Source organism: Natrix helvetica (genome assembly GCF_964273705.1).
Source record: "Natrix helvetica genome assembly, chromosome: 15".
NCBI classification, from domain to species: domain Eukaryota; kingdom Metazoa; phylum Chordata; class Lepidosauria; order Squamata; family Natricidae; genus Natrix; species Natrix helvetica.
The window spans coordinates 1438281-1460715 of NC_138565.1; the positions used below are offsets into that span (position 1 = coordinate 1438281).

Genomic DNA, 22435 nt, shown 5'->3' on the forward strand with positions numbered 1-22435 from the left:
GGTGTCATGCTCCCTCGCGCATCTTCCTGGATCCACTCGCTTCCCCGCGGTGTCTTTTAACTAAGAGAAACAGCAGTGAAGGGAGGAAGATAGTTTTGTGTCTGTGCGGACTGGGTAAAACGCAGAGGAAGCAGCTGAAGTAATAAGCATGGGTACCTGCTCTGTTTAGAATGCAAACTCACAAAGATTGTCTTCATCCGCTTGCAGCAATGCTCCCGCTTCGCCTGTACACAAAGCAGCCGTGTTCCCATGGCAGTTTTAAGTTGCTTTGTTGTCTTGATAACTGTAGCCGGCACGTTTCTTTTTCTCCTGGAAATCACAGCAAATGTAACATTCTCATGTAACATGCTAGAACGGGAAGAGGCCCTGGTCTGGGCCTGATCCAAACTGCATGCCGAGGAGGACTTTTTCTCCGCAGTCTCCTGTCCATCCAGCATGGAAACATGGATTTCTTTGGCAGTTCAAGTCGCTGGTAAAGCAGTGCTTAGCCTTGTCCTGCTAATGACCTGCGGACGAGATTTCTGGACAGCGTGCGAGTCTGCAAGATCTTTCCTGGAGATTATGACTTGATTGCACGAAGTCCAAGGGCGCCTTCACGGAAATGAGGTTGGGTTTCTTGCATGTGAGAGCAACAAGCTCTTGTGAAACCTCACTTTCTTGGAAACAAGGTTTTGCAATCTGTCGCAGTTCTGGTTCTCGGGGTGTATTTAAATAAAAGAGTGTACAACTTGTGACTGATCTGAACTGGAGACAAATGTTCACATTCCTGCTGGATAGCAAGGTGACTAGAGTCCTTCGTTCTTTTCCACCCGAACAGCTGCCTTACTGCTAATAGCAACTCTGTCTGTGACACACAATGAAAAAAGTAAACCGCTTCCCAGCAAGGGGCTGGAGGAGCTCTGTGGGCTGAGGAAGAGCCTCCCAGCTGCCCATTCTCAGCAAGGGGACTCCAGGACGACATGCCCTCCTATGTTGCCCAGCCGGAATTCGCCAGAGATGCTGGCCTGAAGAGCCCTTTCTCCCATACCTGGGGCAGGCAGCAACCAAGCCAGAGCTGAGGTTAGATCAGGAAGGGCCCGGTGTTTGATGACGTCTCCTTTGCCTTATTAAAACAAAAGGCTGGTAGAAGCAGCCAGTGATCAAACCCCTTTGCCCATAACAAGGGAAGGAAGCTTGGTGGAGCTGGGGCACAAGGGCATTGCTTTGCTTGGTAGATTGGCCCGCAGCTGCCTCTCTCTGCTTTTATTGCTCCAAGAAAGGGCCCAGGCCGTTGGGACCCTCTCCCCACAGAAGATGGGTGTGAGCATCCTGCTCGGGTCCCCCTCCCTGTGGCCAGTCCCCACCCTGTGCCTGGGCTGTGCTTCCCTCCTGCTCAGGAGGAAGGTGATCAGGGAGGTTGAAGTCCAGGCACATTATTGCTGGAGCAGCCTTCCCTCCTCCTCGTCCTTCCCAACCGAGCAGACTTCATCTTGCTGCTGGGCAGGCCCAGGATGCCAGGGTCCTGGGGGCTGCTGTCCTTCCTGCTCTTGCAGATGCCGATGGGTGAGTTTCGGAGGAAGAGGAGGAGGCCACCCCGTTGCTAGGGCGGCAGGGAAATGATTCAAAGGGGGAAGAACAGAGCTTTGTTTTGGGGGAACCGAAGGGAGGAAGGAGCCAGCCAGCCTGAACACCTGCTCCTCCTGGGCCCATTTTATGCCTGCTGGAAAGTTCAAGGCTTCCCTGTGTTTTGAAATGTGCCCTTTGGGCCGTGCTTGTGTTTGCTTAAGAGGCAAGAAAAGTGGTTCCTTGTAGATAGTAAACATTCTCTCGGCTTCTCCGTGGGCTGGCATTTCCCCCTAAACTCCGTCCGTTGACACCTTGGCAGGTTTTGGGGGAAGAGTCGGAGGTTTATCTCCAATCCCGAGAACTGATTTACACTGAATATTCAGTTCTCTACTTTCTGCATTTGGGTCTGAGCTGTTCCCTGAACTCTTGGATGCAAATTCCCTAAACGGGGTCGTTAGCACCCCTCCTTCGCCACCTGCGGTCTCTACTACGGAGCAAGCTTCTGCTTGACCAAGCTGGTCGATGTCCCGCTCTCGGAGCCACGGAGAGGAGCCAGAGGGGGAGTCGATCCTCTCTGGGAGCCACCCATTTGGGGTCTCTCTCTCTGTCTCCCAGTTGGGCCTCCGTTTTATGTCCAGGCTGTGTTTGTCAACCACCTTGGGAGTTCAAGGGTGTGTGATTTTGTGTGCGACTACTGGGATTGTTCAGATGAAAACCAGTGTGGTGAGTTCCTCTCCTTTCGGTTCCTTCGGGAGGAATTTAAGGCAAAATTTCAGCAGAAAAAGATGGGAGTAGCCGCTGTCTGTCGAAAGCAGAATCCTTCTCCACCAGTCCCAGCACATCCCTGACCGCCCTGGAGTGGCTTCCGATGGGAAAAGCCTCATGAACAGGATTGGTTCCAGACCATTCCTGGCTATGAAATCCTGCCCTTGAATTGTGGCTTGAAGTCACTGTTCAAACCCCAAGAAAGGCAGCCCCAAGCCCCCTCCCCTCCCTCCCCACAGCAGCTCCTTTGGGATCCCCTGGCCCTTCTTGGCGAGGCCCCTGTCCGCAGGGGCAGGAGAGGCTCCTTGGAGAGGGGGTGGACCGCTGGCTCTTCCCCTCCACCCAGGCTATCAGACGGCGTCGGTTCGGGGGTCTCCCTCCACCTGCAGCTTCGAAGGCACCATGTGTGGCTGGGAGGACATCAGTACCACAGCCTACCGGTGGGACCCCGCCCAGGCCAGCATCTCCACCTGGGGGCTGGAGCCCCCTTTCGACCACACGCTGGGCACGGATTTAGGTAACTGGTTCTTCTGGGGGGAGGGGAGGGGCACGGGAGCTGGAACTCCTTGGTGAGGCTCTTCTTGGGGGGGAAAGAGTTGAAGCAGTGCCAGGGGGGTGCCCTGTGCTGTGGGCACCCGCATTCTGTTCTTTCCTCTTACCTTTTGGGCGGCTGCGTGAGTGCCACCCTTCCTGCTTCCTCTGAGTCCCTCCGTTGCCCTCCGTTGCAGGCTGGTACATGGCGGTTACAAAGGAGAGAGCAAAGCCCTCGGCCACGGCCCGGCTGCAGTCCCCCCTGTTGCGAGGAGCAGCTGCTTCCTGCGAGATCCGAGCTTGGTATCTCCTGTGGGGCTCAGGTAGGCTGAGGGGGAACCGGTAGTGGGGTGGGCCAGTGCCTTGCATGATACCCCCCCCCCCCCCAATATGCTCCTAGAGTGAGAGGAAGCCTCCTCTCTCCTGGCTCTGCCGTCTCACGGAGATGCTCTTTTGAACCCAGGTCTTAACGAGACGCAGCAGCCTCTCCTGACCCTGGAGCTGAGCCAGGGAAACCGCACCATCAGCCTGTGGCAAAGCCCTGGTGGCACCCACTCCTGGCAGGAGCTGGTGGCCTACACCGGTCACATCCCGGGCAACTTCCAGGTACCTGACAGCTGAGCCCAGCCCTGCCTCCAACTGACGGGAGCTCCCCAGCCTCACCTGGAGCCTTTCCCTCCTTGGCAGGTCACCTTCTCCTCCACCCAGGGCTTCTCCTCCGCAGCACAGCTGGCGCTGGACGATGTTGAGTTCAGGAATTGCGGCTTCCCACGTAAATGGGGGACCTGGGGCGTTTCCCCTTTATTCCTTCCTTCCTGACCTCTGCAGTCTCCGCTTCCTGTAAAGGCCCCCCCCAAAGGAGGCCCCGTGGGATGCTCTCTCTGCCATCGGCAAGCCACTCCTTTCCTTGCCCACGGGCCATGCAGGCTGGGGAGGATGGGACTTGTGTTGCAGCGCATCTAATGGTAGGAGAGACAGGCAGAGAGACAATGGATCGCTGCAGCCGGTCCCCAAGAGGGGATTTGCCCATGAATGGAGCAGGATCAACGCAGCCTAAAGGGGCAGACCCTGGCCGGAAGCCCCCACAGCACAGAGGCCCCTACCTGGTCTTTAGGCCCACCCGGCCCCTTTCCCATCTCTCCTAGCTCCCCAGACGTGTGGCTCAGAGGCCTTCCACTGCCAGCAGGGCAGCTGCATCACCATAGACCGGGTGTGTGACGGCACCGCAGACTGCAGGGATGGTGAGGATGAAACCCCGGCTGAATGTGGTGAGTACTGCAGGGGGGGGGGCAGGCTCCCCTCCGTTTGGCCTTGGAGGCCCAGAGCTGCTGGGGGGGAGCTTCTTCGTCCTGAAGCCGGATCTGCCACTCTTCAGATGATCCACGGTCTGAGTAGGGCCAGTGAGGGTGTCTCTCTCGCCCCCGTAGCCTCCTCCACAGTGTGTTCCTTTGAGGGGAGCTGGTGCCAGTGGACGGTGGACCCCAACACGACCCTTCCCTGGCTGAGGAACTCCAGCCTCCACCTGGCCTCTCCAGCTGTCGGGCCCTGGCGGGATCACAGCACCAACAGCCGGGAAGGTGAGTTTAGGCAGGTAGCAAGGAAGCAGGAAGGGCCGTCTGCTTGTCTGAGGACGCAGCCTGGCTTCAGAATGGCTTCGGCTGCAGGAGGCACCGCTGGGCTTTTGAGGGTCTCGGCTATCCTTTGAGCTTATTCCAGGAGAAACACTCCCCCCCCCCACTTTTCCTGGCTGCTTTCTGCCTGGAGGAGCTTGTATTCGAACTCAATCACAGCAGATCAGTGAGGCCATAAAAATCCACAGCCCCACCCCAAGCAGTAAATTTAGCCCCCCTTCCTGCCCTGGCGGTCCGTGGGAGGGGGCTGCCAAAGGAGAAGGGCATGGGGGAGACGCTCCGGACCCTCTTGCTAGCTTCTGTGCTTGGAGTCCATTTGTCCCCTGGCTCCGTGTCCCGGTCAAGGTAGACCATTCTGCTCTGGATTTGGTCGCCCTCCTGGAGGGGAAAAGATCTGCCGGGGTCATCAAAAGCCCCAGACCCCTCCAGGCAGAGTTAATGTTTCCAAGGCTTTGAGGCTCCCTGCATTGCTTGCTCCGTCCGTTGCAGGCTTCTTCGTGTATGTGGAGGCCCAGAAGCCAGAGCTGCACGAGGGAAGAGCTTGGCTGAGCAGCCCAACGCTGGCCTCAGACGCCAACCAGTCCTGCTATGTGAGTCTCCTGGACACAGCTGGAGAGGCTCTTCTCTTGCGGAGGGCCTTGGAGGTTTCCTTCTGCAGCCCCTTGAATCCCCCTCTGACTCTGGGGATCTTCCCCCAGAAGGAGACCTCTTTGAGTGGCTTCCCAGAAGCCTTGGTCGCCCCAAGCCCCCCCCCGGCCCCCCGTGGAGTTGCTAGAGCCCGGGGGCAGGAGAGGAAACGGAGGCTGGGGTGCCCCTCCCACCCTCCCTCCCACCCAGTCCCTTTGCCTGTCTTTCTTCCCAGCTGGTTCTCTACCTCCACATGCATGGCTCAAGCGGCAACAGCCTCAATGTCTACATCCAGACGCAAGAAGCTTTGCAGCTCGTCTGGAGCCGCACGGGAGACCTGGGCAATTATTGGTTCCGGGAGAAAGTGGATTTCGTGGACAAAAAGGAGTTCAGGGTAGACGAAGCCCGGAGGCCCTGGTGCCAGGCGCCCCAACCTCCCAGGGGGAGCTGGCTGACACGGGCAGTGGGAGGCCCCAGGCTCTGCCCCTGACCCTGCATCGATCCCCTTGGTTTTTTCTCCCAGGTTGTCCTGGAGGGAAGGCTTGGAAGTGGGCAGGAAGGCAGCATCGCTCTAGACGACCTTCATCTGTCTCCTGGCTGCCGGACGGTGCCGGACAGTGAGTAGAAGTAGGACGACCGGCTGAGCAATGGCTGAAGCCCCCCGTCCTCTGCTTCCTGGTCAGCTAGGCCCCCTCCTGCTCTTGTGGGAAGCCCCAGGAGTAGCACGGCCGTCTCAGGCGGGCTCACAAACTGCCTGACCAAGGGAGATTGGGGGGAGGGGAGGGGGCTCTTGAAACGCCTGTTTAACCCGAGCCCCCTGGGAAGCCCCTGGGCCGGACCTGCCTCTTGCACTGAGGTCTTGGTGTCCGGTCCTTTTCAGGCCAGATCCCGACTCCTCCCCCCGTGCTGGAGCCCTCCAGCCCTTGTCCCCAGGGGCAGTTCGCGTGCGACCAGGGCAAGCGATGCCTCGACCTCCAGCTGCTCTGCAACTTCAAGGCCGACTGTGACGACGCCTCCGACGAGCAGCAGTGTGGTAAGGGACGGGAGGAGCCCTTCCGCTTTCTGCCTGGGTGGGATTTGAAAAAAAGCTCTGGCTTCTTGTGCAGGAATTTTTGAAAAGGCCAGAAGGGATCCCTCAGGGATCCCTGAGCCTCTTCCCCCCCCTCCCCCCAGCCCCTGAAGACCAGTGGGGCTTCGGGCTGCGTGGCCTGTCGGTTAATGTCTGCCCCTTGAGATGTAGATCGCAATGCCTTCCCCTCCAGGAGGGACCGATTTTGCCAAGGGCCCCGGGGGCTGGATGGACCTCAGCGTGGGCCGCCAGCGATGGAGCACCAGCCGTCTCAGTTCTGTGGGTAAGAGGGTCGCAGGAGCATGGCCCTGCCAGATTAGAAGTGGGGCTGGGCCCATGCCACGGAGGAGGGGGAGGAGGGGGTTGTAGCCGTCTTTCGGGCGGCTCAGGCCCACCATTGTTCTCTTCCTCCTCCTCAGGGTCGGTTCTGAGCCTGCAGGGGGGCCCTGGGCAGATGTTCTCCATGGCACGGGCTGCTACCCCCGTGTTGGGCCCTTCTGCTTTAGGCTGTGTGCTGCAGATGGACTTCACCACTGGCCCAGAAGGTATGGGTGCTGCCTTTGTCCCCCTGGCACAGCCAAATGCTGCCCAGCACTGAAGCCACCACCTGCTTCTCTCCTCCCCATCCTGCAGACTTCCTCGCTCTTGCCATTGCCGATGGGAGCCTGGGCACCCGCTGGTGGGCTTGGTTTGCCAGGAGCAATGGGACCGCTTCCTGGGCAGAGGCCACGGTGCATCTGGGTGCAAGGAAGAGGCCCTTCCAGGTAGGGGTCTCTCTCCAGTTCCTTCAGTTCCTGGGACGAAGGCCGAGGGGAGGCTGCCCCTTGGGGTGCAGCTGGAAGAAGCGGAGAGCTGCAGGTGAAGCCCTGGTCCTGTTTCTCTTTCCTCAGCTTGAGCTGCTTGCCAGGGCTGGTCTTGATGGCCCCTGGGGGGCCCTGCCACTTGCGGTCAGCAATATCACCTTTGTGAACTGCAGCGCTGAAGCCCCAGCCTCAGGTACCAGCCCCTGCCTGCCCTGCCCCTCCGGTCTATAGAGATGAGACTCTTGCGCTGCAGGCTTTGAGGAAAATGGGGGGAGGGGCATTCTTTGCCTCCTATGTTGACTGCTGCCGATCTGGGAAAGACCCCCAGGCACAGCCTCGCTTCTTCTTCTCCCCCAGACCCCCAGGCAGGGCTCTCCTGCAATTTTGAGACCGGCTGGTGCAGCTGGTCTCTGGAGCAGAACGATGGCTTTGAATGGAGGCTGAGCAAAAGCCGGAGGGGGGGCGTGGACCACACTACAGGGACAGGTAGAACCACGGAGCGGCCGTAGCCTGGCTGGCATGAGGATCCTGAGCCACAGCCCAGCCCAGCATGGGTGGCTGACTTTGAAGCCATGGGTGGGGGGTGGGGGGGGACTCTGCTTGTGCCAGGAACAGGTGACCAAGCCCGGGAATGAGCTTTGGTTTCCTCTGGCTCAACATGATGCTCTTGCTCCAGAAATCAGAGGCCCTTTAGAAAAGTCTAAAAGTCTAGTCTCGCCTGGCGTCAGTGGGGAAAAGAAAAGGTCAGACAGGGAAGCCACTGGGAGGCAGCCACGGAGCCCTCTGCTCTCCGGCCAGCATTTTGCACTTCCCCTCTCTTCTCCAACAGGCTCTTTCCTGTTTGCGGAGCCTGGTGGGGCCTGGAACCCAGGCAGGCGGGCCCGGCTCGTTTCTGCTCCCCAGGCGGCAGCTGCTTCTGATGCTGTGAATGCCTCCTGCCTTTCCTTCTGGTACCGCATGGAAGGTCCCCAGATTGGTAAGCCTTCAGGCTCCCCCTGCAGGAGCTGCTGCCTCTGCCCACCCCCCAGAGAGGAGGAGAGCGGCTGGGGTGGAGGGACGGGGGGTGGCTGTCAGATGGCGGTCAGGCAGTTCTAGCCCCACATTAGAAGAAGCCTGCAGATGGGCAGGTGGGGCAGTAGTGGCCCCCTCCCATCTTAGCAGCCTTCGCTCCGCCTTGTGGAGGTGAGCGAGGGCTGCCCAAAGAAGGCCCTCGCTCTCCAGCCTGCCACCTTTCTGAGCTGGGAAGTGCTTCAATCTTCCGGCCACCTTCCGTCTGCTGATCTTCTCTGATCGGAGGCTCCGTGATCTTCCAGCCGGCCTCCCGCGCGTGAAGGCAACATCCTGAGCGATTTCTCCTGCACGAAAGAACGGCTGTGTGTTGAGTGACACCTCTGGGTTGGCACTCTTCAGAACGTTTACACGCCCAGCACAGACCCACACGGGGAATTTGGTTTTGTAGGGACCCTGGCCCTGAAAGTGAAGGCGGATGGAGAACCGGAGCAGGTGCTTTGGACCAGGAGAGGCAGCCACGGGGCAGTTTGGCATCAAGCGTCCTCCTCCATTTCCCCCAAGCCTGGTCAGAATTACCAGGTAAAGAGAGCCTAACCCTAAGCCTCTCCCGGAGCAGAGAGCTGATCCCGGGAACATTGGAAAGCAGCTCCTTAGAGGGGTTAGGCCGATGCGGCCTCTCCTTGTCAGCCGGGCAGGTGCTCACCCACTGCCGTGTCCCTTTAGGATAGGTTAGGACAGCCTGCCCTAGTCGGGCTCCAGCTTTCGATTGGATCGGCACCAGCCAGCTTCCGGGGCATCCCCTGTGCCCTCCCTGCAGCCCCAAACAAAATAACCCCCTTTCTGTATCGAGGAAGAAGGAAGCAGAGTAGAATCCGGACTGGTCAGAGTCCCATCTGGATAGGTTTCTTCCCCGGATTAGAATATAATTCCCTGCACCCTTGAAAGTCTTCCTCGGATTCCAGGGAGCCTCATTATTTCCTTATGCCCTGAGGACTAGGAACCTGTCAATAGCGCTCTGAAGGGGCTTTTGCCACCTGTCCTGCAGGTGATCTTTGAGGCTCTTCGGGATGGCTTCCTGGGAAGCATAGCCTTGGATGACCTCACGGTGACCCCTGGGGTCTGCCCGGCCCAGAGGTACTGCTCCTTCGAGGCCGGCGAATGCAGCTTCTCAACCGCCAAGCAGCAGGCGTGGCAGCGGCAGAGTGGCGCTGGGGGCTGGGGCCCTCCTGTGGATCACACCCTGGGCGAGCCGAGAGGTAGCAGGCAGCAGTTTGCCCCTTTTGGTCCCTGGGGAGGGCGGGACTTAGAAGCCCCCCAGGGAGACCTGAGAAACGCTTTGGGGCTCCTGCGAATGAGAGACGCCAGGCGTGGGGCCAAACTACAGTTTGGCTCAGGAAGGGGGGAGGTAGTAGATGCTTCACTCCTAGCAGGCGCCAACCTTGGAGATCTTATTTTGGCCATTCCCTGTTTCCACCCCCAGGGCACTACTTGATCCTCCGCACTGGTGCAGGCAGTCTCCCTTTGGGCCAGGTGACCCTCCTGCGCTCTGGCGCCTTCCCTCCTCTGCTCCGCACCCACTGTGTCTCCTTTTGGTACCACCTAAGTGGCAGTGAGCCAGGTAAGCAGGCAGTGGCGCCATCTGCACTCTCGGGTGCAAGAGCCTGATTCACGGTGCCAAGAGGCCTAAGACCTCGACTCCCCCACAAGTAACACTGGCACTGCCCATCCCCAGAGACACAGCATTTGGGCTCCGGACTCTTCTGCCCTGTTGGTTGCTCCCCATAGGATCCTTGACTGCTTACGCGGCGGAGGAAGAGAAGGAAGTGGGAGCGGAGGCAGGGAGGCTCAGTCCCGATCTGACACAGGGTGCAGCCTGGCGGTACGGCAGCTTTGTGGCAAAGGTCCACGGGAGATGGCAGGTGGGCACGGCGGCCTTTTTGAACCCAAGCTGAATGTCTGGCTTGCCTGGAGACCGTCTGAGCTGGCCGGCCACGAGCCTCTTACGCCACCAGTGTCTTCCGTGAACAGGTGGCCTTCGCAGTGACGGGCGCTGGTGGAGAGCCAACCTCTTACATCGCCCTCGATGACATCACTGTGAAGGAAGGCAGCTGCTCTGAGCCAGGTGAGGGCAGCTTAAGTCTCGCCGGCTCCTGTTTCCCCTCTTTCAGAAACCAAAAGGAACGTCATGGGCACAGCAGGGGTGGGGGGTGGGGACCCCACCTGGAAGCACACCAGGGCAGAGCCCGGTCTCCTTTCTACTTGGAAAAGTGGTTGGGGGGGAGCCAAGGTCAAAGGTAACCATGGGGTCCTTTTGGCCCAGGCTCTTGTGACTTTGAGTCAGGCCCCTGTGGCTGGAGCAAGCCTCACGGAGACGGGTACAGCTGGGACTGGAAGGAAGCAGTCACCCCGTTGCGCTCCCCATCTCCCGAAGAAGACCACACCCTCAGCACCAAGGCAGGTCAGCACTCAGTCCCTGGGCTCACACGAGAGGAGCGTCTGCTGAGCCAGCAGCCACGAGGCGGAGTTGATGGAAATTGATCACGCTTGCCTAAGTTTTGGGACAATCCTCCTTATTTCATGAGTTATTAAATAATCCCGAGGAAACCTAAGCAAATTTAAATTTAAGAAAAGCCATAACTCTGCAGGAGGAGGCCTGGCCCACTTTCCTTCCTGCTGTTCATCTTTTCCTTTGTAGGTCACTACGCCTACGTTGACCTGGCAGTGCTGAGCTCGGAAAAGAGTGCCGCACGCCTGGCGAGCGAGCCCCTGGCACCTACCACGGGCTCCTGCCTGAGCTTCCACTACCACATGGACTTCCTTGGCCACAGCTGTAAGTCCGTCCCCCCCTGATGTGGCCCCCTGCTGCAGAAGTGGCAGGTTCCTGGTTGGAGGAGAGAAGCCGCAAGCAGGGCTGGTCGTTGGTGGGGGAGGGAGGAGTCTCGCTCTCCGAGGGCAGAGAGAGGGTCTCCGTGCTGACCTCCGCCCCCCTTCCATTGCCAGCTCCTGCAGAGCTCAGAGTGAGGCTGACTGGGGCGCAGGGAGAAAGGGTCATCTGGACCGCCAGAGGCCATCAGAGCTGGACCTGGATGAAACAAACGGTCCTGGTGACCAGCCCCGTGGAGTTCCAGGTAGCCTGGATTCAGCCTGGACCCCAAGGAAGAGGCAGCTGAATCCCAGCCCTGCCTCTTCCCTGCCTCACTCGCGTGTCGTGTCCTTCCGAGCCCGACACAGCTCTCTTCCCTTCAGATCGTCCTGGAGGCCAGCAGAGGAGCCTGGGCAAGCTCAGGGGTGATTGCGCTGGACGATCTCCACTACGCAGCTGGGCCGGACTGTGCCTCTCCCCAGGCAGGCCAAGAGGAAGGTCAGGTCCTCTGCAAAATCACAGCTGTGGGGCGATCCCTGTGGGGGCCACCCAGAACTCTCACTATTCCTTTCTACCTTGGCAGAGAGCGGCAGCAGCAGCAGCAGCCCTCTCCCAGTGTCGACCATCGCTGTGGTGGCTGGCATGTTGGCCGTCCTGTTGCTGCTGATCGCGGCCGCCTGTTGCCTGTGGAAGAGGAGAGGCAGTGGGGAAAGGATGGTGGAGGAGGATGGCAACAGGCCTGATTTTGACAACATCACATTTCGAGATGTAAGGGCGGAGGGGGGGGGGAAGGATGTGGCCCTCTGCTCTCCAGCCAGGCTACCTTTGACTGGGATGGGTGGGAGCTTCCTTTTGACCCTCCGAGCAGACCGTCTCCTCCCTCGAGAGAGGCAGTCTGTGCGGCTTCTCCCCAGTCTCTTGGCTGCCACCTAAGGCCGGCCCGTCTCTGCTGCCCTTGGCTTCCAGGACAGAATCATCCTGCCCCAGATGGCTCCCGACCCAGCAACGTCCTAGGCCGACCCTCCTGCCTTCCCTGCCTTGCGTCGGCCTCTGGCTCCGGAGGGGCACCCAGAGCGACTCCAATAAAGGGGGCATCTTTGAGACACGGCTTGAGTCAGTCTCTCTTCTTGACCAGAGATAGGCAGGCATTCACCAAGGATGGAATGTCCCATCTGTAAGCATTTCAACCCCCCACAAGGAAATTAAAACAAACCCACTCCCGATAGGAGTGTCAGACACAGGAACACTGGGGTTTAATCGCTTGTGTGAACCCACTGGGATGCCACCCAAGGACTCCTTACTCTGGTTGTCCTTGCCTTCAAGGGCCACAAACAGCCCCCCCTCCCCCAAAAGCCTCAAGCAGCACCCCCAAATAAGGTACTTTCCTCCCTTCCCTCTCTGCTGGAAGGAGCCTGGTGGGCGAGTGACGTGTGTGTGGGTGTGTTTGGGTGAGAGTGAAAGCAAGCCTGGAATTTCCCCCCAAAACTATCAGTTGGAAAAACATCTCCAAATGGAACACAAATGCAGGTGGTTGAAAGTCTAGATGAAAGCAGCCGCTGGGAAGGGCCCCAAAGCAACCCTGACCACCACTGACCGCTCTCCACCGTTGTGGCCCCCTCCCCCCTACAACCGGGCCAGGGGAGCCAGCCTTGCTTCTTGCCCCCCCCCCCCTCCAAAAAGGCCCCGGGCGCTTTGGATCTTCCCCAAAGACGACAACTTTTATTTCTTGCCCCTGGCAGATTCAGATGCTTTTATTAGGATTTGGATACTTTGAAAAAGGAAGGCAGGAATGTCGGCTGTGAGAGAGGTGCGTTGAGATGTTGGAGGTTCCAGGCCGGCAGAGAGACCCTGGCCATGCCAGAGGAGCCCACGGCCGGGCGAGATCAGTCGGGGCAAACTGATTTCGAGGCTTTGTCATCACTTCCCTTTGGGGACCTTTTCGAGGGGCCGGCCGATGTCCCGCCCTCGCAGCTTAAGGCCTGCAAAAGAGCAAAGGGGCAGGAAGAGACTCAGTCGGGGACGGGCATCGGGGCAGCCTGGGGAGGAGGATCTTGGCCGGCTGTGAAAGCACCTGCTGCTGCTGCTTGCCACCCCAGGAGGCCTTGGGGAGCTTCTGCACCGTCAGGTGTGGCCCTGTGTGCTGATGCCAAGCGGGGCACGAAGCCCCACAGAGGCGGGTGGTGTGTTGTGGGTCTGGCACTCACCGATGGCCCTCTCGATCTTGCCCAGCACCTGGTTGTTGGGAATGGCCTTTCCGGACTCGTAGTCTGCGATGACCTGGGGCTTCTCGTTGATTTTCTGCAGGGAGAGAGCAAGGCAGCTGCACGGAGGAGGGACTGGGGGGGACGGGGCTTCACCCAGGCCTGGCCCTTCCGCCCCGCCGGCCGCTTACCGTGGCCAGGTCCTTCTGCGTCAGGCCGTTGTTCTGCCGGCCCTGCTGGATGACCTTGCCCACCTCCAGCGGGACCCGGTCGTGGTGCAGCTCCTCGGTCTCGCGGTCCAGCTTGGCCGTGTTCTTGGTGATCGAGTGCTGCTTGTTCTGCCCTGCGGCCCCTGCGGGGGAAGGAGCGGCGGCGGCGGCGGCGGCGGTTAGGGAAGGGGCCTTGCCTCGGAGGGGCTCCGGCCGCCCGCCCCCCGCCCGGGAAGGAGCCGGAGCGGCCTGGTTCAAGAGGGCGCCCTGGTCCCGCTCGCCCGCCGGCCACACCTACACTTTTTGGAGGTCTCCACGTCTTCGCCTTTCCTCTGCGCCGCCAGCACAGCCTGGAGAGCAACGGGAGCGTTACCGGCCCGTGGAAGGAGGCGGCCCCGCCTCCTCCTCCGCCGGGCGCCTCAGGGGAATCTGCGGGCCAGCCGAGCCCCCAGGGACCCTTCTCTCTTGGCCGGCAGGGGGCGCCCTGCGGCTTCCCCGGCCCGGAACGAGGGAAAGGCGAGATGCGGCCCCTCCGCGGATCCCGTTCCGGGCCGGCGGGGGTCTTCCCGCCGACCACGAGCCGGAAGCAGCCCGATCGTGGCGGAGGGGAAGGCCCGGTAGACGCCGCGATCGAAGCCCCTGGAAAGAAGGGCTGGGTGGGCGTGGCTCCCGATAGATTGACGTGGGCTCTACGCAGGCACTCCTCCCACCGGGAGCTGGGCGGGGATTGAAGAGGGTGCGCAGGCGCACTCCTGCCTAGCCTCACCTGCTTCGATTTGGCCTGAGCCGCGCTGGGCCCCTTCTTGCGCAGCACCGTCACCGTGTCCCAGTCGCTCTCCGCCATGGCGTCTCTTGTTCCTGCCTCCGCTTCTGCCGCCGCCTCCTCGCTGCTCAACCTCCGCAATAGGCCGCCCCTCTCCCCGTTCCCTCCCTCATCCCGTCTTTCCCTCGCGAGGGCGGAGCGCGCGGCACCCTCATTGGGCCGTCCCGCCGCCACTCGAGGCCGAAATCTCAACGAGATTGGCTGAGTAAGACTCCTCCCCTTCGATAGGGACTCACGACGTCACAATAACTGTCACGCCCTCACACCGTCTGTTTTCAAGTCCTTTAATAGATCAGCTCTTTTGTCGATCAAGGCTCTCCGTCCTAGGATTGGCTGAGAGAGGGAGTTTTCTGCAAGACCGTCCCTGGGAATTCTCCCAGAAACCCCTTCGTAATAGGTCGTACATCAAGCCGGTCATGATGCTGTCGTATGATTGGCTGGAATGACAAGAGGCGGTCCCCCTCCTCTTCAGAAGGTGCAATAATCCGAAAGCGATGACAGCCGTCAGACTCTTTCTCAGGAGCATGCGCAGAAGGCGCCTGGCCTGCCGGTCAATATCTTAATCTGAGGCGAGAATCCAAATTTTCCAGGGAAACTTCGCTTCTTCGGGATGAGGCGCAGCCTGTCACCGCCCGACCGTCTCTGCCCTCCCCCCCTGCAGGGGTCGGCCAAGGACGGCGTACCATGTGGGGAGCCAAGGGCTTCCTCAGTGACTCAGCTCTTTTCTCTCAGGCGCGATTGAAGCTGCAGCCCCCCGAAAGGCGGATGAACCGTTGCGAACAACGAAGCTTCCTCTGGGCGGGAAAGGGCCGCTCCGCTCTGGGGAACCGAGGCGACATGGAAGCGCTCCGGTCGGAGGCAGCCGATCGGGGCCTCGAGGCGTAAGCCGCCGCCGGCACCCTAGGCGAGAGACGCGGAGTTACCTCAGGAGCGGCCGTCCCGATCGCCGGGCAACTCTGAAGGGACCACGCCCCCGCGCCAATAGCATCGGCGGGCGGGGGCGGGACTTCGGAGGAGGAGGCGCCCGGACAGAGGCAAATGGGCGGAGCTTAGGGAACTTCCGGTCGGCGTTTGGGTGGCCGGACGCGGCTGCGGGTGAGCGGGGGGGGGGGGGGCACGAGCGCCGCGGTCGCAGAGCGGGTCTCTCCGCGGGGGGGGCGGGGGGTTCCCCGGGCGCTTACGGCAGGCACGCCGGGCTCCCCCCGCAGGGGCCTGGGGAGGGGTGGGGGCGTCGGGCGGGCTCCTCCCCGGCCGTCCCCGCAGCGGCCGTCGGGCGGGCGGCACGTGGCTCCGGCCCCTCGGCGGCTTCCAGGGGCTTTCCAGAGGCGGCAGCGGCTCCTCCCCCTGCCTGGCCCGGCCGAAGGAGCCGCGGGCGGGGGAGGGCTGGCCGGGGTGATGCCCGCCGCGGATCCGGGGCGGCGTCCGAGAGGCCGGGGAGCCCCTCCGCCCAGCCGGACGGTTCCCCGACGGGGCCCCCAGATGCGCTGCCCCGGTCTCCGGTGGCTGCGGCTCCCTTCGGGGCCTTGGGGGGGCGAAGGCGCCGTCCGGTCCCCGCTCAGGACTCCGGCTGTAGGTAGGTGGGAGGGCGGCTCTCCCGGAGCCTTTGAGCCTCTCCGCTTTGCCCCGCTGGGGTCTCTGCCGAAAGAGTGCCCTGCGGGCTGGAGGCGGAGGGAAGGCCGAGGAAAGCAGTCCGGCTGCAAGCGGAGGCGGCCGATGCAGCCCCAGGAGGGCTGGAGATTGGAGGAGCTGGGGGCCTCGGTGGCTGGGAAGGGGCGCCCTGGGGCGGGGCAGGAGACGCGGCCTCCTTTGAGTGAGGGTCCCGGGGGCCACACAACGAGGCAAGAGCTCTAAGGGGGGGGAGGATGCCCTTGGAGCTGCTGCAATCGTCCACCTCTCTCTGCCCAGCCTGGGGACTGGCTGACAAGCTGCTGTGGATGATGGGTGGCAGCCTACAGATGGCTGAGTCGCTTGTTGCCCAGCCCCACCAGGGGGTCAGTTGGGGGTTAGGCAATAAGAGGAAGCTGGTTTTAAGGGGGAGCTGAACTGTGGCCCTTGTTCTTCCTTCCTTCCTTCCAGGGTTGTGAAGGCCAGGCACAGCGGCTGGTTCACATGGCATCGGCCAGTGCATCCCCTCCGGGCTCTTTGGACGTGAACCAGCCGGGCTTCCCCAAGGAGATTCTGGGCACTGAGCTGGTGGGCAAGTACCTGTGTTCAGAGTGCCGGAACATTTTGCGGCGGCCATTCCAAGCCCAGTGTGGCCATCGCTACTGCTCCTTTTGCTTGAAGAAAATCATCAGGTCTCTTTGGCTTCCTTTGCTTCAAACCTCCTCCCTCACACACCCTTTGCAGGGGGAGAAAGCGTGCGGGGTCTCAAGCGCTCTCCCCCGAGGACTGACTTTATGCTGGCAGAGACCACCCTCTCCCCAAGAGCCCCAGGGGAACGGATTCCTCCCATGGCTGACAGCTCAGCCGGCAATCCTTTCCGGCTTTGGCTCTTGACGTCTTCCAAGGTGGGAAAGATCTCTCAGGATCGCCCCACCTGTAGTTTCGCCTGCTTAGGTCCGAACCAAATTCTCACCCTCCATCCCTAGGAAGGAAGGAAGGAAGCCAGCCAGCCTTGGCAGCAAGGAGAGCGTTAATTATACCCGGAATAGGCAATCTGACACCTGCTAGTCTGGGGATTATTCCTGTGGCTTCAGGATTTGTGATATGGAGGGCATCCGCTGAACACCTCAGGATCAGTCAGGGTCCTTCCGGTCTATAAGCAATTCCCACCTGGAAACAGTTCTCCCTTGTGGAGGTGGCCAACAGCTGTGCAATCAGTTGGAGCCAAGGACTGCCAAGGGCGGATGCTCAGAGACCCCCTGAATGATGTCAGGGCAAAATGCAGCCCCGTTCCTAGCCAAGGTGGCTTGTCCCGCTGGGGAAAGGCCTGCCTGGTTGACTTGGGAGGCTCTTGGGGTTGTTCTCACGGCCCTCCTCTTCCCCACCAGCTCAGGGCCCCAGAAGTGTGCAGCCTGCCTTCAAGAGGGGTTGTACGAAGAAGGCGCCTCCATCTTGGAAACGGGAGTGGTAAGTGCAGCCCCCTGGACGGGAGTCTTGTCCAGCTGCTCTTCCAGGAAGCTCAGAGGGTGGACAGGCGGCTGGGTCAGATGGGGGCCTTTGAAGTGAAGGCGAAGGGATGTTCCCCCTCCCTCCCTCCCTCCCTCTTCGGGAGGCTTCCCTTTGAGGCACCTCTGTGCACATTTTTGGCATTCCAAAGGGCTGCGGTCACAGCCTGCCAGGAACTGGGACAGGCATGAAGAGCGGCGGCTGCTTCCTCCGTCCCGATCAGGAAGGGTTTCAGTTGGGTTGAGTACCCAGGCCTTGCCCTCTCCCACCAAGACTTCCCAGTTGGGCTGGCTTGGGCACGGATTGTGCCAGAATCGGCAGCTGCTCCCGTGGAGCTTCCTAGGCATCTCCGTGCGTAACCCTTCCCTTTTTGCCCCTTTGAGGCTTTCCCAGATAACGCAGCTCGGCGGGAGGTGGAGAGCCTGCCGGCCATCTGTCCCCACCAAGGTTGCACGTGGAGAGGCACCATCAAAGAATATGAGGTAAAGACCCCAGGAGGAGCCTGGTCTGAGCAGGGGGCTCGGTGGAGAAGGCTGGGGAATCCGCCCTTCCTTACCTGGAAGGACAGGGGGCTTTTGTGGGAGCTGTATGGGGGCCACAGCCTACTGGGGCACCATCCCCTGCTCCATGGGAACTTGGGGCACCCCGAGGCTTCTCTTGCCTGGTCTGGGCTGTTTGGGGCAGAGCGAGTCCTCCATGCGACTTTGCTGCTTGGCAGGACAAGCAGGGCCCTTCCCCCACGTCTCCCCACCTCCAGAGGCTTCCCTGCCCCCAGTGCTCTGGGTCTCAGTTGCTCTGGGCAGGGGAGTTGGAAGGGCCTGGGGTGAGTTTGTGGCCAAAGACTGAAGCCCACCTCCTCTCCCTGAAGAGGCCCCTCATATCCCCCCCCCCTCTCTGCCATGAACCACGTGGCCCTGTGGAGCTCTGTGGATGGGCAAAGTCCCCTCCAGCCCCTTCTCCCCATGGAGAAGCCAGGACTAGATCCCAGTTAGGCGCCTGTCTTGCTGTGTCTGCAGATGGGCTGCGTGCTTTGAATGTCAGAGCTTCCAGCTTGGAAAGTCCCTGGTGGAAGCCTGCCGAGTGACACCCGCTGGAAAGTCCCTAAAATATTGCTGGTTATTCAACCGCAGAGGACGGGGCCTGTTGGCAGCGCCAAGAGCGCCTCTGCTCCAGACCTTGGGCAGCTTCTCCTGCCTGTCATCCGACACCAGCAGAGCAGCCACCCCCACCTTTGACCGCCGGCTGCCTTCTGGCGCTGCTTTTACTTTCTCTTTCGGGGGGGGGGCGGCGGAGGGGCGGCACTGCAGGCTCTGAAAAGGGAAAGGGCTTCCCTGCTGCTTTCGGCCCTTTGAAAAGACGGTGGTGAGGCCACAGAGCCTCCAGCCTCAGCTGCATCTCTTGCTGCCAGATGTGCGGCTTTCTGGCTCGGCTGGAGGGAGCTGCCTCTCTGCGAACCCCAACACCCCAAAATCCAACTTGGGAGGAGAGGAGCTTTCTCTAGTCAGGTTCCAGGCCTTGGGGGGGGGGCAAATGGGCTCTCAGGAGAGCTCTGACTTCAGGGGGAGGGGTGGAATATCCCAGGCAGGCAACCCAACTCCCCTCAGTTTGCAAGGTTCTTACTTAGCCCAGGCAGAATATGCAGAGGCCCCCTGCCTCTTTGCAATAGCAGCTTGTGTGCTTCAGCTCCCCCTCCTCTATCTGAAGCAGAGCAATGGGCGTGCCTCCCCCCTGGCCCCCTCCCTCCCAGGGTGTTGAATTTGCAAACACAACAGTTGTCATTAAGGCCATTAAAATTTATGGAGAGCCTCGAACGGATCCTCTCCATCGCCATCAAATCGATTGCAGACATTCTTGGGGTGCAGAGCGTCAGCACCATGGGGCTTTTGTGTCGTTTCCTCCCCCCCACTTTGGAATGAGTTTGCAGGCTCAGCGAGAGAGCCTGCTCCCCTGAGGTGCTCGGAGGGGCCCGGGTGGCGAGTGCCTTCCTTCGGCCTGCTGGTGGTGCTTAAAGGCCGGTCCTTCTGCCACAGAGCTGCCACGAGGGGAGCTGCCCGGCCATGCTGGTGGCCTGTCCTGCGTGTCACGACCTGGTCAGGCTGGGCGAGAAGGAGCAGCACGTCGAGCAGGAGTGTCCCGAGAGGAGCCTCAGCTGCAAACACTGCCAAGCTCTTTTCCACTTCTCTGAAAGCCAGGTAAGGGCCTCGGCTGCCCCCCTCCCGCCCCTGAGGACCGCCCTATGAAAGCCAGGGGTAGCATTGCAGCAGCTGCACTCAAAAGCTCCCCAATGCAGAGCACAAAGGTGCGCCCTTCTTTTTGATTGCTCCGGTGCCCTTTCCCAGGCAGGGTAGGGAGGGCTCTGCCTGCCTTCCTTCCGGGCAGCCTACACGCCAAGTGGGAGGCCAGCGCTGTCTTGGAGGAGGAGAGGTGGGGCAGGAGGTGGGCTAACCTGCAGCTTTGCTTTGCCAGGCCCACGAGGCAGTGTGCCCCAAATTTCCCCTGGCCTGCGAGGGCTGCGGAAAGAAGATGATCCCCCGGGAGAAGGTCAGCAGTGAAGCCCTTTTGCTTTAGCACCCCGACAAGGGACCTTGGGACGCCCACGTTTCTACCCCATGGTGGGGCGGGGCAGTGACCTGGCCTACCCAAACGCCAGCAGAGGAGGCTGCCTGGGTCAGACTCTGGAGGAAAGAGGGCAACCTGGTGCTTTTGAGATGCCCTCCCCCGCAACTACCCCTTGCTTCTCGGTCGGGTGTGAGATGGGGCAGAAGCGACACCTGGGGGTGGGTGAGGGGATGCGCCCCCCGCTCCTTTTGAAGCTGCTCTTCTCTCCCGCAGTTCCTGGAACACGTCAAGACCTGCAGCAAATGCAGAGCCCCTTGCAGATTCCAGCCGGTCGGCTGCACCCACCTGGTATTGCTGCTCTGGGCTTCAAAGCGGGGGAGGGGGTGGGCGCTGGAGCCACTTGGACAGCATCCTTGTGCCTCCGTGGCCCCCATCAGCTAAGCTCCCAAAGAGCCCCCTTGGCCCCCCTGACTCCCCTGCTCTTCCTGGCCTTCGCAGATGGAGAACGAGAAGCTCCCTGAGCACGAGAGGAGCCACCTGGGCGAGCACCTCTACATGCTGCTGAGCTTCGTGCTGAGCTTGGGCTCTGCGTCCAGCAAGCTGGAGCCCCTGCTGAACCGCCTCTCGGAGGAGGCCGGCTGCGTCCTGGTGGGGGGCAGGGCCCTGGTTCCAGAGGCGGAGCTGCCCAGTTCCCTAGAGCTGCTGGGGAAATGCCAGGCCCTGGAGAGGAAGACGGTCACTTTCGAGAACATCGTCTGTGTGCTGAACCGGGAGGTGGAGAAGGTGTCGCTCGTAGCCGAAGCCGCCAACCGCCAGCACCAGCTCGACCAGGATAAGATTGAGGCCCTCAGCGCTAAGGTGGGACGGGGGCTGGTGGAGGAAGGGCTCGCTTTGGGAGACCTGGAGGGGAGTGTGTGGGTGGCATGGCTTGGGCTTCAGGGCTCCGCACGGACCCCTTACGAGGCTGAGCCCCGGTGGTGCCTTCCTGGCCCAGGTGCGGCAGCTGGAGAGGAGCATCGCCTTGAAGGACCTGGCCCTGGCCGAGATGGAGCACACCATCCAGGAGATGGAGGCGGCCTCCTACGACGGCATCTTCATCTGGAAGATTTCGGACTTTGCCAGGAAGCGGCAGGAGGCAGTCGCAGGGCGCTCTCCGGCCATCTTCTCCCCAGGTGGGAACACGCAGGCCCTGATCTTGGGTGGACGGGGAGGGGTAGGTGGCACCGCAGTGCAGAGAACGGGGGCAGAGCAGGCCGAAGGAAAGTCGCCCCCAACTGACTCCTGCTCTGCTTGGCCAGCCTTCTACACCAGCAAGTACGGCTACAAGATGTGCCTGCGGATCTACCTCAACGGGGACGGCACCGGGCGTGGCAGCCACCTGTCGCTCTTCTTTGTGGTAATGAAAGGGCCCAACGACTCCCTGCTGCGGTGGCCTTTCAACCAGAAGGTAGGGCCCTGGGGGCCACGGGGGGTGGGGAGTCCTCGGCTTCTGAAGCTTCAGGCAAGACCAACCCCAGAGCAGCCTTTCCTACCCCAGGGAGGGACCCAGACCCCTTGGTCCCCTCTGGGGTTTTCTCAGGGCTAAGTGGGAGGCTACTACCAGGTTCTGTCCCTCCCCCCCCCCCCCCCCCCCCCGTAGGTCACCCTGATGCTGCTGGACCAGAATAACCGCGAACACGTTATTGACGCCTTCCGGCCTGATGTCTCCTCCACCTCCTTCCAGCGGCCCATCAGCGACATGAACATTGCCAGTGGCTGCCCCCTCTTCTGCCCCCTCACCAAGATGGAGTCCAAGAACGCCTACGTGCGCGATGACTCCCTCTTCATTAAAGCCATTGTAGACCTCACGGGCCTTTAACGCCTTGCCCACTGGGGTCTCGGAGCAAGGGCTGCCCTGGGGAGGGGGCTGGATGGGCCCCCTGGGCAACGAGGGCCTGGCGGACCTTCTTTGAGCCTGGGACGGCCCCCTGGCCTTGGGGAGCGGCTGGGAGGCCCAGGTGGGCCCTGAAGGTCCCTCTGTGGCTGCTCCCCTGCCTTGGATTGCTGTTAGAGGAATGGGAAGGGGTGGCCGCTGCCTAGGCCACAAAGGGGATGGAGAGTGGCTGGCCACCCAAAGGAAGAGCCAGCAGCTGTTGTGGGCAGTCTGGCCGGGGACTTTTGGGGGATGCTGACTGCGGAGCTGCTCCTGGCCAGCCTGTGTCTGCTGCCAGGCAACCCCCCTACCCGATCCCGTTCTCTGGGCAGCGGCCGGGAAAGTCGCTCCAGCAGAGGTGGAGGAAGGACAGAAGGGTTCACAGGGAGAGGGGAGCTGGGGGGGGAGGGGCAGCCTTCCTCCGGCGTTCCCAACAAGAGAGACCTGGGAAATTGCTCCACCCCCTTCTTCTCCACTGGTGGGGGAGGGGGCACACCTCCGAGGGGGTCTCGCAGGAGCGTTGGGGCGATCAGAGGGGATTTGGATTGTCCTGCTGAAATGTTCTTCCCCGGGCAAGTGAGAAAGCCGAATAAAGCATTATAGAGGCGAGCCCCGTTTTGCTCATCTTTGGGGTGAGGGGGTGCTGGGCTCTCCCCTCCCAAAGCAAGCCGAGGAAGGTGCCTCTGTTGGCCCACAGCCCACCGGAGAGCAAGTCCCCCAGAGGCAAGGATGCCCGACCCGTCGCCTGCCCGGCATCTGCCACAGGAGAGGGCCT

The 22435-nt window shown here is 61.2% G+C and overlaps 3 protein-coding genes across 8 annotated transcripts; 2 read left to right on the forward strand and 1 right to left on the reverse strand.

The window, feature by feature from the left end:
* The first annotated feature begins 141 nt into the window (after positions 1-141).
* Positions 142-12150, forward strand: MAMDC4 (MAM domain containing 4). 5 transcript variants are annotated; one of them, XM_081967067.1, is made up of 29 exons: positions 142-1542; positions 2161-2268; positions 2657-2827; positions 3039-3164; positions 3305-3447; positions 3529-3613; positions 3987-4109; positions 4269-4418; positions 4962-5062; positions 5335-5493; positions 5623-5716; positions 5980-6132; positions 6362-6451; positions 6588-6713; positions 6802-6932; positions 7059-7164; positions 7329-7457; positions 7801-7947; positions 8431-8561; positions 9028-9238; positions 9463-9600; positions 9768-9901; positions 10011-10104; positions 10303-10440; positions 10678-10812; positions 10983-11110; positions 11229-11343; positions 11429-11613; positions 11812-12150. In XM_081967067.1, exons 1-29 carry the CDS (start codon positions 1491-1493, stop codon positions 11857-11859), a joined length of 3651 nt encoding a protein of 1216 aa, XP_081823193.1. In that variant the 5' UTR covers positions 142-1490; the 3' UTR covers positions 11860-12150. The 5 variants fall into 5 exon arrangements, with proteins under 5 accessions (XP_081823193.1, XP_081823194.1, XP_081823196.1 ...); XM_081967068.1 differs by having other exon boundaries at positions 142-1059; positions 11229-11613; XM_081967070.1 differs by having other exon boundaries at positions 142-1059; positions 2700-2827; positions 11229-11613.
* Positions 12151-12562: 412 nt separating this feature from the next.
* Positions 12563-14182, reverse strand: EDF1 (endothelial differentiation related factor 1). The gene is made up of 5 exons (XM_081967359.1): positions 14022-14182; positions 13554-13605; positions 13238-13398; positions 13050-13143; positions 12563-12824 (listed from the first exon to the last, which is right to left on the reverse strand). Exons 1-5 carry the CDS (start codon positions 14097-14099, stop codon positions 12763-12765), a joined length of 447 nt encoding a protein of 148 aa, XP_081823485.1. The 5' UTR covers positions 14100-14182; the 3' UTR covers positions 12563-12762.
* A 129-nt stretch (positions 14183-14311) lies between these two features.
* Positions 14312-22269, forward strand: TRAF2 (TNF receptor associated factor 2). Of its 2 annotated transcripts, none has more exons than XM_081967354.1 (11): positions 14312-15173; positions 16155-16375; positions 17072-17150; positions 17573-17671; positions 19220-19381; positions 19656-19730; positions 20022-20096; positions 20247-20606; positions 20743-20920; positions 21047-21195; positions 21388-22269. In XM_081967354.1, exons 2-11 carry the CDS (start codon positions 16188-16190, stop codon positions 21604-21606), a joined length of 1584 nt encoding a protein of 527 aa, XP_081823480.1. In that variant the 5' UTR covers positions 14312-15173; positions 16155-16187; the 3' UTR covers positions 21607-22269. The 2 variants fall into 2 exon arrangements, with proteins under 2 accessions (XP_081823480.1, XP_081823481.1); XM_081967355.1 differs by lacking the exon at positions 14312-15173 and adding an exon at positions 15338-15651.
* Positions 22270-22435: the final 166 nt, after the last annotated feature.